General features: G+C 45.5%; 1 protein-coding gene across 1 annotated transcript in view; it reads right to left on the bottom strand.

The window, feature by feature from the left end:
• Positions 1-15,230, bottom strand: part of Nphp1 (nephrocystin 1) — a 47,528-nt gene continuing 32,298 nt past the window's right edge. Inside the window, exons 15-20 of the mRNA XM_051183446.1 lie at positions 14,923-14,999; positions 12,844-12,943; positions 6,591-6,703; positions 4,745-4,818; positions 2,039-2,083; positions 1-460 (exon numbers count right to left, since the gene is read on the bottom strand). Coding sequence (XP_051039403.1) covers positions 188-460; positions 2,039-2,083; positions 4,745-4,818; positions 6,591-6,703; positions 12,844-12,943; positions 14,923-14,999 — 682 coding nt within the window. The 3' untranslated portion in view covers positions 1-187. The remainder of the gene's footprint in view (positions 461-2,038; positions 2,084-4,744; positions 4,819-6,590; positions 6,704-12,843; positions 12,944-14,922; positions 15,000-15,230) is intronic.

Below are 15,230 nucleotides of genomic sequence, written 5' to 3'. Positions count from 1 at the left end.
TTCTGTATAAAATTTATTTTATTGTTTTACATACAATAAGATTAGTAGATATTTCTTTGAAAATATAATTTGAACACAAAAAAATGCGACCTAAGTTCTAACCAGTCCATTTCTTTTGGTTCTATTATTTGAGCCAAATTATCACGGGAGACCATGGGTCCAGTGGGTGTGGGAGCCATGGCCACTGTCAGGCTGAGTTCTTTCTTATTTCTCCCAAGAAGTCATAGGTCTGCTCTGAAAGGTCAAATGGTTCATGAACCCCGTCTGGTGAAAGCAGAGCCTTCAGGGAACCCTCATTCTCTCTGCTCTGCTTGAGAAAGTCAGCAATGGCTTTCCATCGAGCAGTCTCCGTTTCCTCTTCCGCCCATCTGAACGGGGGCAGCAGCGTGGAATGCAGAAGAGGGAGCGCACAGTCATGGTAGACCAGGAGGAACTCGGCCTTCAGGAGCTCTCGGTCTCTCTGGGGAAACATCACCACAAGGGAACTATGAATAGACTGGCATCATCGCTCACAAAGTACAAAACCCTGTGAGATGTCAGCTAAAAGCCACCCGGGAGTAGGATGGAGGACCTAGCAGGGAGTAAGAGTCACTGTGGAGAAGAGCTTAGTTCTCCCCAAGAACTCTGCAGTGGCTCTGTGAGACCAGGGTGTCTCCTAAGTGCCACTGAGCACTTAGTCTGTAAAACTCTAGTTTTACAGACACACACACACACACACACACACACACACACACACACACATCTCACAGTGCAAGATGACTATGTAGATGGCTGGATTGTAGTCTGCCAGAACAACTGTCTCAATGTCAGAAAGAAATGGGGCTGGGAATGGTGGTGCACTCATTTAATCCCAGCACTCAGGAGGCAGAGACAGGTAGATTTTTGTGAGTTCAAGGTCAATCAAGCCTACTTAACAAAATCCAGGCCAGCCAGGGCTTAGATACTAAGACCCTAACTCAAAAACAAAACAGAGAAGTGGCAAACATTCTGTGGGATCTGGAGAAAAGAGGCCCAAGCCTGACTGAGGGGTCATCAGTCCTAAGGGCTCAGACCCTCCTGAGACAGTCAGAGGACCTGGCCTGGGGCTCACAGACTGGGGTGGGGATCTCAGAGCACACTGCTGCTGAATGCAGAGGGCTCCGAATACAGCTGGCTGCTCACACGGTATGCCCATGCATACCATTTGTGTGCTGCTCACATGGTGTGCTCATGCAAACCATGTGTGTGCTGCTCACACGGTGTGCCCATGCATACCATATATGTTGGGCAGCACCTCACCCACTGCTATTCTAGAAGATGCAGAACTGCAGTATTAACAGTCAGTCAGTCATGCAGAAGCTCAGGTAAAGACACAATGGCTGTAATTCCTGTCCCTGTCCCAATGTTTAGGTTTGTTTTGTTTTTTGTTTTTGTTCCTGCTCCTGTCTTAATGTTTAGTTTTGTGTGTGTGTGTGTGTGTGTGTTTTGTTTGTTTCTTACAATTCTTGTAAACAATTGACACTTTCAGGTGTATCCAGCCTTTTGACATTGGGATACAATGTATCATTTACAAAGTTAAATGAAAACCATGCAAAACAATTCCAAAGAAAATCTCAGTGTTTTATGTACAGTTATAATTTTGTGGGCTACATTCACAACTATCCCAAGGCACATGTGGCAAACGGGCTGGGTGTACCAGCTAGAAGTAGAAGACCATGGGCCCAATGTGGCCGCTGCCTGCTTTTATAAGCAAATGATTGTAGAAACACAGAGCTCTGGGCTTTTACATGCTGTCTATGGCTGCTTTTTCTCGATGACAGTAGCCTCACTGTGGAAGAGACAATGAGCCTTACAAAGCTTGTCTAAAGTCATTACCTGGTCCTAAACAGAAAACGTCTGTTGAACTTTCTGTTTAGTGGATTCTGGCAATGACATCCTACCTCACTGGTCAAGGCCAGGCTTCCTGGCTAGACCACGTTTCTGCAGCTGCATAAACCCAAGCCAGGCATTCCACTCAGTGCATCCCACCACCTTGTTACAAAGCGTGGGAAATCATTACCTTTTCTGATCGTTTTAGTGTGCTTTCTTTCTCGGCCCACGAACTCTAAACAAGAAAACAGAAATCCTGTATTAGTCAGAGCACTCGCCGCAAGTCCTGGCAGCACCTTCTGCAACTTCACCCTGTAGTTAAAGTTATGGGCAGGGTCAGGATTGCTGCACAGCAACACTGTCCATGGAATCTACTGCCAGCAATTCAGAACCAGCCTGACAGGGAGGGCAGGCACATCGGCAGAGGACACCTCAGAAACCTGTGGTTATTATAAGGAAAAACCAGCTTACAAAAAGAATGGGTAAAGCAAATGCTTGTGCCAAACACATACAATGCCTAGAAGTCATGAGCTTCCAAGGTGAGACAGCAACAAAAATTGCAAGCCCTACCAAGTACCCCAAGCCAGACTCTGCCTGACACACTGGTGACAAGGGGTGGGATGTGACAGACAAGTCAATTTGAGAGTAAACATTTCCAGCCTGTCTACAGGCTTCACACACAGCTTCTTTAACTAGAGAAGCCAGAGGTCAACGGACCCCACACAGGGATGAACTGAAGACTTGGCAAAGCAAGTTCTTAGCAGTCTGTAAGGCTGGGGTAATGTGCCCAGACTCCAGGCTGACTGTCCAGGGCTGGTTTTGTGTATATTTGTAGGTAACTACCTATTGGTACCTTCCTGGGCAGCGTAGCCCCTGGTGCCTATGGTTACATGGTGCTGAGACAGGGATCTCCTCCTCCACCCTCTGGAGAAAGAATGTGCTGATGGACCGACTATGATGTCTTAGCATGGTCAGGGTTATTACTGACTTCTGGGACTGTGACATCCTACCCTATTAACTTGTACCTACTGCCTCTAGGTTGAGAAAACCCATAGCATTTTATAGCAGGCCAGGTGTCATTATTATTAAAACACTAACCACAAACTAAACTCAGCTAAGCAAAGCTTACTTCAAATGTAAATCTTAAAAGACAATATGGCTTAATGTAAACCCCACTTAGTAACTTAGACTCACTGTCTGGAAAATTGCTGTCAGGCAGGTACAAAGACTTGACCTTAGCTTTAGAAAGCAGTGCAGAATTTCATACAAAAGGACTGGGTGGTGATAAAAGCATGTACGGGGGTCAGTGCCACCGCACCAAGTCCCAATCCTTTCCTTCTGAATCAAACTGAAGCCTATCTCCCCACCCCCTGCAAGTTAAAAGGATCACATGACTGGTTCTGGCCAAAGAAATGTGAAAGAAGTGATCAGTGGAAATCCTAAGGTCCATCTTTGCCTTTTCCTGAGGGGCAAACAGCAAAAGGGAAAGCTGCTCATTCCAGGTGGCTCAAGAAGAGAAGAGGGCTTTCATCGGCCTCCACCCTTGGGTAGCTACGGAATGGGGCCATGCTGGATGGCCACCAGGAGTGAGACACAACCCTTTTCTAAAGACACCCTACCCCAGGCTACTTCTCAGAACCCCACTGTGAAGCCTGCCTGCTTTCTTGACCCTCTGATTTGGAATGCACACCTGGTCCTTTCCCTCTTCCAACTCCCTCCTCCGGCAATGGACAAGACCTCAGTTTGATGGTCCTGTTTGTGGTCTTTCAGACTCCAATAAGACAATAAGAAAATATTCTTGGTCTGCTGTTGGCAGTCCTTCTCATGTTAAAGCCAGCAAAGACATCTTCAACCAGAAAAGCCCACTGTTCTAAAGGTTGTGCCATGAGATGGGATTATAATTGGACCATGGGTTATCTTTGGGAGATCTGCTATGTTCTTCAAGAAAGCTGTGTCCAAGAACACTGGACACAGCTTATTTCATGAATAAAACCCAATAAAACTGTCCTTGAGTTTCCTTCTAGGTCTGTCTAAAAGAACCTATAAAAGAAGCCTATGCCTCCCTGCCTCATGACATTATTCCCAGCAACATTTCCAACTGTCATGGCCACAATCCTCCTGGACATGTGCTGTTCTCTCTCTCTGCACAGCCAGAAGAAACATCCCTCAGTGAAGCATCCTGGTCACTCATCACTCCCTTGCTCTCCACGTGCAGTCTCTGGTCTTTGCTATCCACGGTCCCGCCACATACATCATACCAAACTGGACCCAATCTGCCTCAGAAGGTTTCTGCTGATCCTTCCACACCTGTGACATCATCCCTGTCAGCAGGTCAATGCAGCCCCAGTCTTTCGCTAGGTCCCTCTCACCTAAGGATCTTTAATGACACAGAGTTCTGATTGTCATTTGCTGCTTTCATTATATCTGAGGCTTCCAAAACAAACTTGGCCATGGCAGCTACTGTGTTATCTGTGCATGAGCCTTTCATGGTCACAAAGCTTCTCTCTTTGTTGACCCTAATCCTTCAGGTTGAGACACATAAAACAATGGTTTTGGAAATTCAAATTCAGCTGAAAACTGGAGGTTTCAAACTGTTCACTTTAATATCCAGCTGCTATTCAGTGTGCTGAATTCAATTAAAGAATGTTATGTATGCCCCAACTGTCCTGAAAGCTCAGCTGACTGCCTCTCTTGGTTATCTTACATGGAAGAATATAACAGTCAGGAAAGTACAGCGAGGAACTCAGTGGTCCCCATGGTCACTGCATCAGGAAGGTAGCCCCTGGGGAGTAGTGTTCACCATGCTTGGAAAGATGAAGCTGAGTCAGCTAGACAATGAACAGGGACTGGGAAATACTCAGCTACAGCAGGTTTCATCATGGTAAGTGGTACCCACCCTGAGAGCATCCATCACGTCCGGCTGCTCCAGGAGCATGGGGAAGGTGGCCAACACTGGATGACTAATTAAATCTGAAACATACAACAGGAAGAATTCAAGCTTCATTCTGATTTTACTATATTTGATCTCAGTATATCTATTCGGATTAAAATTATTATGTTAATTATTAGATGTTAACACTTTTTACACACTCTGACCTCCTCCTTGTTCAGGTAAGCTGTCTCTATCACACCAATTTTTAAAGAGACATTTGAAAGAGACACATTTAAACAGTAGCATTTGTTTCTGAAATGCCAAGTGCAATACATTCCAAAATTCTATGCCTCAGTGGAGAACCATAGATAGAGTAGCCTCCTTGTCTTTAGGAACAGCCAGTGAGCCTGCTTTTGAGCAGTGATGCTGGTGAAGGTTCCTACTTGCTGAACCCAAGAGCAAGTGATGGGTGAAGCTCAAGTGTCACTCCCTGGAGTTACAGATATTCCTTTGGATGTTTCTGTGCAGCTTTCGACTCCGCTCTGCATTACCAGGACAGGACTCTGGTGTAGACCCTTTTCTAACAGAAAACACAATTGACCACAGTGTGAGGCAACACTGGGCTGTCTTGCTCTGTATTCTCCATCCATGCCTGCCTGACCTCACCTTCAACCTTGCCAGCACAGGTGCATTTTCTTGCCTTGGATCTCCAGGCACATGAGCTACTCTAATCAGAAATGATTCTCTCATACATCTCCCCATGTATCTAATCCCTTGCTTGAGTTTCATCTTTGATATTGTCTGTTCATAGAAGCCTTTCTTCTTGCTACATATTAATTCAGGTCTTCTTGGTTCATGTTCCCTTTATTTTCCTTATGACCAATTATTCTAAAAGGCTAAAGGGCATACTGGTGTTGTTTTATTTTGAAGCCTGGCTGCTCCTTTAGGGTGGGTACAACCATACTTTTTTTCATTCATCACACAATGGCACAACATCATATTCCCAACAGGCAACAGGTATCTGGACACAGGTATCTAGAGTTTTGGTGAAACAAAAGAATTAAGATAGTTTACTTTAGGGCTAAGTTCTTATAGCATGCACACTCCTCTTAGAAAGTTCATTCATGTATAATGGTTTATTTTTAAAATTATTTTTTAATATTTTACTTGGGAATGGGGAGATGTTTGAATGACTAACTTGCCTCCTATACGAATGTGAAGACTGTCAGCTGGGTGTAACAGCCTACCTATGTTCCAGTAGAGAGAGTGGACTAGAGTTAGCCAGTCAAGTTGTATGAGAGAGTTCTGGGCCACTGAGAGGCCTTCCCTCAGTGAATAAGGTAGAGAATGATGGACGAAGATGCCCAGCACTAAACTCAGACCTCCACATGCATGTGCATTCATGCGCACATGTACCCTTGCACATACACTACACATACATAAGATTAACTTAAAGAGAAATACCAAGAATAAAAATAGTGCATTGAAACTAGAGCACTGTCTGATTTACTGACTTGTAACTGATCCATGGACACATTTCACCATTTTAAGAACAGCTATTTGGTAAGATTGTGGCTTCTTCCTGAAAAGATGATATGCATAGGTCGCAGATGAAAACAGGTGGTTCCAAGGCTAAAAAGGAAACCGTTTCTATGTAGGCTCAAGATCTTAAAGCCCCAGGATGGAAAAGAAGTGGGAAAGAACTGAATACATGAGAGCTCACAAAGCTGTCCCTAAGTCATGTGTTACCCCAGTGCTAGTTAACGTCTTAGTCCATGCGCCACATCTGTAGGCAGGAGATGCAGGCTGGCACAGAATGCATGCCTTCGGGGGTTGTAGCATGAAAGCACAGAAAACAGCCCACACTTACCAGCACTTTGCAGATTTGTCCTGTCTCTCAGGAGCACATCTCCAAGAATTTGTCGGTAAAATATCAGTAAATGAGCGGAGCACACACTCCCCACCAAGGTCTCTGGCAGCAGACTAACAGGAGAAGAAAGGCATTCATTAAACAGACCCTTTCAACCCAATCTCCTGGGTTTTTTCTTCCATGTATTATTTGAATGACCAGTTCCAAGTTTTACTTTATTACTGGGGGGAAAAGATTTTACAGTTTAAAGGAAAACTTACATCACGACTTGGGCATGTTAAACTGGGGATACATGGCCCTCGGATGTGTGTTTCTATGTCTCAGCACTGTGCTGCATGCTTGTGTTTCCACGCTGGCACACACGCCCATGTGAAATGTCAAGTAAAAAGGAAAGTCATTAGTGCGTTGTTTTGGAAAGGGACTAGCGAGCTACAGGCTTGAACAAAAGCATGTTGCTGCCAAGCCTGGTGTGGAAGAAGAGGAAATGCCAGTTCAGATTGTTCATGGGCGGGGTGGGACACAGGAGGTGACAGATCTGAACTGAATCCTGACTTTTCTACTTCCTACCAGTCAGTCGAGGGATTAATTAATCACTCTCTGTATGCTTTTGTTTCTTTATTTGTAGGATGCCAAGAGTAATACCCGAATTTCAGGTTACTGAAAGAATTAAAATGAAGTAAATGTAGCATTAATCTAGTGTCTAGTATATAGCAAGAGCTTAAAATTTTAATATTGGAGTTTAGATGGTATCAGTTTAAAATAGATTATTATAACTTTGGGGTGTAATATGTAAAAAATCTCCATGGTAAACACACACACACACACACACACACACACACACACACACACACAATCTACAGACTATATACAAATGGAAAGGGAAAAGACTCAGTGCCAAAAAAAAAAAACCAACCCAATATATATATATATATATATATATATATATATATATATATATATATATATCTACAAGACATACAGGGAATAAGTAACAAAAGTGCCAAAATGATTGCACTCCCAATAGGCAACTATACTAAATGTAAGCAGATCAAAATTCCCCAATCAAAATATATAGATTGGAAGAATAAAAAGGTAAGTCCAACTATATGTTATCTACAAGACACTTGCTTTAGACTCCAGAAAAACATAATTCAAAGGTTACAAAGGTGACCTCAATTTTTATGATTAATCCTTTATTTTAATATCTAGTGAATTTTAGAAGGGAATGGGTGTGGCCAATGGGCTGGTGTGCAGGAGCAAAGGAGTCCACAAGTAACTAGCTTCGTGGATTGCATTTTTTGGTTCACTGAGCATGCAAAAATACCGATTTGGTATAATTTGAGCTAAAGTTCATGGACAGACTGCCGAGGACCACTAACAGTGCCCGATGACACCATACCCTGTATGCTCATGTTGTGACTCCTCAGGGCATTCTCTATCTGGCTGTGGCATCTGTGGGCAATGCTCTGTAGTATGCCAAGATAGGGCTCATGCTGAAGACCTATCACCCAGGGGAAGGGGTGGACCCTTCCTTCCTTCTATCCCCCCACCCCTTCCTATAGATCTGTCTGCTCCATCCGTCTGGAAGGTGTGGGAACTCCCTCAGTGAGAACACTCCTTTCCTTCCACCTCGATTCTGCATGAGGCAATGGTGTCTCATTTTTTTTTTCTTAGAAATTTTATCATTTTTTCCGAACCCAAGATGACCAGAAAGTTCTAAGATACTAAAGGCTGAGTTGGAAGTGAAAACACGCTTTCCTCTAAATCCACCTGGAGATGAGCACACAGGAACAGAGCGCAGGAAATGTAATGAATGGGTCCATTAGGAACATTCTTACTGCATTTTTAACAAGAGTAAACTGTAAGATAATGGATGGAAATATATCAAACAGACAAAGGAAAGTAACTGTAGGAATTTATACAGACCACTGCTCTGGACCAATGTTTCCTGATATGCAGAACCCCAAGAGCCCAAACTCAGAACTCTCTCCCCTCAGGACCTCAGAAGTATGCCTTTGGTCCACTGAATCTAGTTAAACCCTTTTGGAAAATGGTTTTAGGTGGGGGTGGACCAAGTCTTTAATGTCAGCACTTGGAAGGCAGAGACAGGTGGATCTCTGTGAGTTCAAGTCCAATCTGCCCTACATAGGGAGTTCCAGGGACAACCAGAGATACATAGTAGAGAAACCCATCTCAGAAAAAACAAACAAAAAAACAGAGAGAAAGAAAGAAAATGGGACAGGTGTTGGTGAAGTTGAACATGGAGTTACTTTTAGACAACAGGCTCACCACAAACTGGGGCTACGGACTTAGGGGGCAGGGCCCTTCCTTATTCAAAGAAACTGGGTCAAGAGGTGGGTCTTAGCTGGGTGGTGGCAGTGCAAGCCTTTAATCCCAGCACGTGGGAGGCAAAGGCAGGAGAATCTCTGAGTTCAAGGCCAGCCTAGTCTACAAAGTGAGTTCCAGGACAGCCAGGACTGTTTCACAGAGAAACCCTGTCTTGAAAAACCAAGAGGTGAGTCTGTACTTTGTATTTTTATGTCTTCTGATAGACAAATGACACCTAGAGCATGTGCAAGAATGCTAGATGCGTGAGAGGCTAAAGACAGTTGGAGCTGGGTCTTGAGTGAGAATGGGCACCAATGAAAATTTCAGACTGGGCTTTTTGCCACTGGTTGAATGCTCCACTGTTGTGTGTGTGTTCCAATGTTGAGTGCTCCACTGTTGAGTGAGTGCTCCACTGTTGAGTGTGCTCTACTGTTGAGTGAGTGCTCCACTGTTGAGTGTGCTCCACTGTTGAGTGAGTGCTCCACTGTTGAGTGTGTGCTCCACTGTTGAGTGAGTGCTCCACTGTTGAGTGTGTGCTCCACTGTTGAGTGAGTGCTCCACTATTGAGTGAGTGCTCCACTGTTGAGTGTGTGCTCACTGTTGAGTGCTCCATGGCACAGTGGAAAGAGTCCCATTGAGCCTCTCTCAGCACTGAGAGCAGAACTGTAGTTAAACATGGGTGAAGCTGGTTAGCAGGGGAAGGTAGGGTTGAAAGTGGGACATACCTTTGAAGAGGAGGAGAATAATGTGTGTGGTGTCACCACCCTTCTCCTGGAGCCCATGGGCAGTGGCTTGTCAGGGAAGTGAGGATGCTGACCAGGACAAGCTTGCCTGTCTTCACTTCCCTGGTGTGAAAGAAGTGTGTGTAAAGCTCACACGCTGGTGCCCAGCCTCTCACCTTGAACCCACAGCACAGGTCTCAGGGCCCATAAGCCTCTGGCCTGAGAAAGTCCATGGCCTGGTTTCCAAGCCAGGCAGGAGAGGCTAGGGACAGCAGAAGTGAAGTCCCTGAGAAGCACTAGAGGACACGTGCAGGAAGACCTCCTCTTGGAAATCATGTCACACACCCATTTCTATGCCTACTGTGAGCTGCATTTAACACCCCCTGGTGGGTCCCTGATGTCTCCAGTGCAGGGACTAAGGACCCTACAACACAGGACAGTGTTTAGAGCTTTAGACAGATGGCTGCCTTCCCTACCTCTGTGCCACACAGGCCAGTTTGATCCTGAGACAGTAAAGAGTATCCGAGATGCAGAATTGGAGCCAAGAAAGCAGCATTAAGAGCTGTCCCTGGCAGCCATTGGCGAACCCTGGAGGTCTGGCCATGGGTGAGAGGTGGGGGCCAGCAAGAGGGAGGACGATGACAGACAGGATTTGTGGGGAGCAGCAAGAGGGAGAATGATGACAGACAGGATTTGGCTTTTCTCTTACGAAAGCTGCTACTGTGAGGCTTTTGTTTTCTTCACCTTGAAAAGGAACAAGTTTTCAAACAAGATTGGCCAAAAGGGGGGGAGGGTGAATTAGAGACCATGGATATCTGGGGAGAGAAAAAGAAAGCCAAGAGTAAGCAATACCCACGGACACATTATTAATGGTTGCTGACAGGCTGAACTGTAAAGTATACCTCACGATTCAGCACGGGGCACAACCTGACTGAAAACGGCTATGTTCGAGGGGTAGGCCAAGCCTTCTCTCACTTCCCTACTTCATTAAAGATTTTAAATGATATTCACTTATTGTGTGTGGAGGTGTGCCCGCCATAGTACGCAGGCAGGCAAAGAAGACGACCTTTAGGAGTTATTTCCGTTCTTCCACCATGGGGATCCAGGGGGTCAAATTCAGAGGGCCGGGCTGGGCAAGCCATCTTGCTGGCACCTTATCCTCACTTACTGTTGACTGGTAAGCAGGTCCTGGCAGGGCGCTCCTGTGCAGCGTGCTCTGCCCTTCATGCCTTCCCCTGGTTCCCTCTGTGCTCCACAGTCACTCCCCTTCAATCTATTTAAATCTCCTGATCTTATCAGTCAACACACATGCTTATTCCAACAGAGCCTGCACTGATCCATGCATAAGATGATATTAGTGCACACAGCAAGCCCACTATGTTTTGGTGTGTCACACATTATAAATATGGGCTAATTGCTTTTATATGCTTCCTTTTATTAAATCTTATTACAGCTCTACGGACTGACATTAAAGAGATCCTGGGAGAGACGCTTAAGGGCAGTGAATGAGGCACTGGTAGACCTGAGATGCCACTCACGTAAGATCAATCTCCCCGAGGAAACCCAAATTAAAGCAAGGGGCAAACATTTCTCACATTTAGAATGGGCCATCCAAAACAAACAGAAGACATGTGCTGTCAAGAATGCACAGTACCTGAGACACTGATGCTTTGCTAGTGACAGTGTAAATGGCACAGTCGTATAGACAACAGCCTGGCAGTTTATCAAGTTAAAGCAATACGAAATGAGCTAGAAGTTCCATTTCTAGGTATTTTTACCCGTAAGAAATGTAGACATGCATGGTATGCAAATATTATGTGCAGATATTTGGAGAAATCTTATTCTTGACTGATCAGATCTAGAAAAGCATGGATAAGGCCTATCCATCAAGGGCAACGCTGTTTAGAATGAAAAGGACCAAGGTACCAACACACCCACAGCATGGTTGAGCCTCCAGTGCATTTCCGTGGGTGAAAGGAACCAGATTCCAAATCTACACAGTACCATTCATGATGGTTTGGAAAACACAGACGTGTGAAGGAAGAAGACAGAGGAATGGCTGCTTGAGAATGGGGATGGGGAGCCCAATGACATGAGAGAACTCTTTTTTTTTTTTTTTTTTTTTTTTTTTTTTTTAAGAGAGAATGAGATGTTCTCCATCTTGCTTGCAGGGACTATTACATCATCATGTACATTTGCCAAGACTTGAGAACTGCTTGATAAAAAAAAAGGTAGTTTTACCATATGTGAACTAGACCTACCTACACCCGACAAGGAAAAGAAGGCCAGTCCTATCCTTAGGCCAAGACTACACTGCTAAGCTCCATCTATTCAAGAGTGTCTACATTATCTGGCATATCCATCACGCCATCTAGGTGTGTATGCATCACATGTATGCAGGCGCTTATGGAGGCCAGAAGAGGGCATTTGATCCCTTGGAGATGGAGTGATGGATGGATGGTTGTAAGCTGCCTGACATGGGCATTGCAAAATAAACCCAGGTCCTCTGTGTAAGGATTCAGACATTACGCTGGCCTGCCCCTGTCACAATGCACTCAGGCAGTACTCTAGTCAGCCCAGGGTTTCATGAGTACTAGTCTGCAGGCAGGTGCAAAGGACCCCTTTAAAAGTCAGACCCCTGCCCACTTACGCTCTCTCTCATCCTCTCTCTCTTTCTCTCTCCTGCTTTTGGTTGGACACCAGCTACCCCCCCTTCTCTCTCTCCCCCTCTCTCCTCTTCTGTTCCCGGTGTCTCTATGTCTCTTCCCGTCTCCCTCACTCCCCTTTCTAAATAAACTCCTCATTTAAGCTCTATCTGCCTGGCGTGTTATCCCTCCCGTCTTGGTCACCCTCACCTGCTATGCTCTCCCACGTGGTCCCTTACCTTGGGACCCCACTCACTTGGGGACCCCCCCTTCTCCAGTTTTCATTCTTATAACTGTAATGAAAGAACAACATTTTGGTGCATTGACTTGGATTCTGGAAGAGCAGAAAGTGCTGTTAGCCACTGAGCCATGTCTCTGGGCCTCATAGCTACCATTTGAGCTAACAGCAGAGGAGGTTAATCTAAGCTGTATTACTATTCTGTGGCCTGTCTGGATTTTTGGCAGAGTATGCAAAGAGACAAAGAGCAATTGACAAAAGTCAACCAAGAAGCCCCCCACACCAGTTATCCCCCAAGAGAGGCCAGACCAGTCACTCACCTGAGCATGGCCCTTGACCTCCTGTTCAGAGACCGCAGTTTCACCAGCAGTTGAGGCTGCCTCCGCATGCTTATCATCTGGCGGAAAACACTGCCCTGTGCTATGGAGACATCAAGAATATGGAGGCAGTTTAAGTGCTTGGGACAGTGTTCATTTAAACAAATAGTCCTCGAGAATCTACAGCCAAGTGGTGCTGGATTGCATGAAGGCCCAGCTTCTTGCAAGCCTGTCTTGGCATGAATGCCAATGTGTCTCCAGAGGGCACCTCTCAAGCTACCCTCACAGGTGTTCTGTGACATGAAGAAAGGAAGCTGATAAAACAGGCCTGGCTCCAGGTAGACCCAACAGATCCACAGACTCCAAAGCCTAGACTGTTCTGAAGGGTGGGACCTAACACTGTGGGGCAGAACTGAGGGTCTGGAGCACAAAGCCAGGACCAAGATGGTGGAGGAGTGCCGAGGTACCGTATGTCAGTTGGACTCACACTCTATGAGGAAGGGCTGTATCTGTCTTACTGTCTATTTTCCTGCCTCTCCAGTACGCTGCTGGGTAGATGGCATTCACTCGGTTTCTTTTGGAGGGCAATTTGGAATGAATTCAAATGTCCTTTCAGTTAGCTTATTCTACTCATTCTACATTTGTCACATGTATTATGCTGACACAAGCTAGACTCATCTGAGAGATGGGAACCTTAGGTGGGAAAATGCCTCTGTAAGACTAGGCCGCAGGCAAGCCTGCATGGTATTTTTGTATTTAGTGATTGATGGGGGAGGTTCTAGCCCATTGTGGGTGGTGCTATCCCTGGGCTGGTGGTCTTGGGTTTTATAAGAAAGCAGGCTGAGTAAGCCATGAGGAGCAAACCAGTAAGCAACACTTCTTCATGGCTCCTGCCCTGTTTGAATCTTGTCCTGACTTCCTTCCATGATGGACTACTGTGGTGGTTTGAAAGAAAATTGCCCTCAAAGGGAGTGACACTATTAGGTGTGTCCTTGTTGGAGGAAGTGTGTCACTGGTGGGGTGGACTTTGAGGTCTCCCAGGCTTAAGCTATGTCCAGTGTGACAGTATACTTCCTATTGTCTGAGGATCAAGATGTAGAACTCTCAGCTCCTTCTCCAGCACCACGTCCGCCTGCACATCACCACACTTCCTGCCATAATGATAATGGACTAAACCTCTGAACTGTAAGCCAGCCCCAAATAAATCTTGTCCTTTATAAGAACTGTCATGGTCATGGTATCTCTTCGCAGCAATAGAAACCCTAACTAAGCCAAGTATCAACCCAGACCCAGTAAAAAGGACCTGCGACAGGGTCCCCATTATTCACAATTTCCTACTTAGTCTCAGATGTGTTAACAAAAACAAACACTTAGAACAAGTGGCTTCATTTCCATACTGATGACATATTAAGGACTGCGATTCTGAGTGGAAAGTGGATCTCGTTAGGGTACAGTTGCATTCTCTCTGCTCTATTGCTTGCTTCATCTTTCAGGAAAGGAGGTCTGCAGTTTGGATTTAGATGTCACTCAAAGGCCTATGAGTGCTGGAGAGATGGCTCAGTGGTTAAGGGCACTGACTGCTCTTGCACAGGACCCAGGTTCAGTTCCCAGCACCTACATGGTGGCTCACAACCATCTGTAACCCCATTTCCAGGGCATCTGACACTCTCTTCTGACCTCCACAGACACCAAGCATGCACATGGTGCCGAGACATTCATTCAGACACACATACACATAAAACAAAATACATCTTTTACAAAAAGACCTGTAAAGAAGAGGTGGCGGGACCTTTTGGGGGGATCCTTCAGGGACACATTTAGGCCACTGGGTCTGTGGCTATGAAGGAGATATAGAGGCCTTTGCCCTTCTGTTCTGTTTCCGAGCTGTCACAGGGTTAAAGACTTCACCACCCACCTTTTACCATGATGTTCTTTGCTAACACAGGCCCAACACAACAGGGTCAAGAGACCACAGACTAAACCCTGTGGAAACATACTCAGATAACCCCTCCTCCCTTAACTTGCTTGTGGCAGGGTCCTGGTCTCATAAGCCCCTGACAGAGGTTTACACACAGACTGTACCTCTTCTGGACACTGAAGGGTCCACTTCAACGCCTTTTTCATAAGGAGTGCCACCATTCAAGAAGAGTTCATACGTTCTGTAAAAGAACAACATATGTGATGAGCACATGTCATGGACATTTTGGGAACTAGACTCAGCCAGGAATACTTTCCATCACAAAGGTATTCATGGGCACTTTCTTCAACTCATGGGTAAGTGACAATCAAGGGGCTGACTCTTCTATGAGCAGCATCTCAAGAGACAGATGTCCTCCTCAGTACTAACTGCAGACAGTGTGGTTTTCCACAAGAGGAGGAAGAGTCTGACG

This window comes from Phodopus roborovskii, unplaced genomic scaffold (assembly GCF_943737965.1).
Source record: "Phodopus roborovskii unplaced genomic scaffold, PHOROB, whole genome shotgun sequence".
NCBI lineage: Eukaryota > Metazoa > Chordata > Mammalia > Rodentia > Cricetidae > Phodopus > Phodopus roborovskii.
The sequence above is the reverse complement of the archived record's forward strand: the minus strand, read 5'-3'. Positions and strand labels throughout refer to the sequence as shown.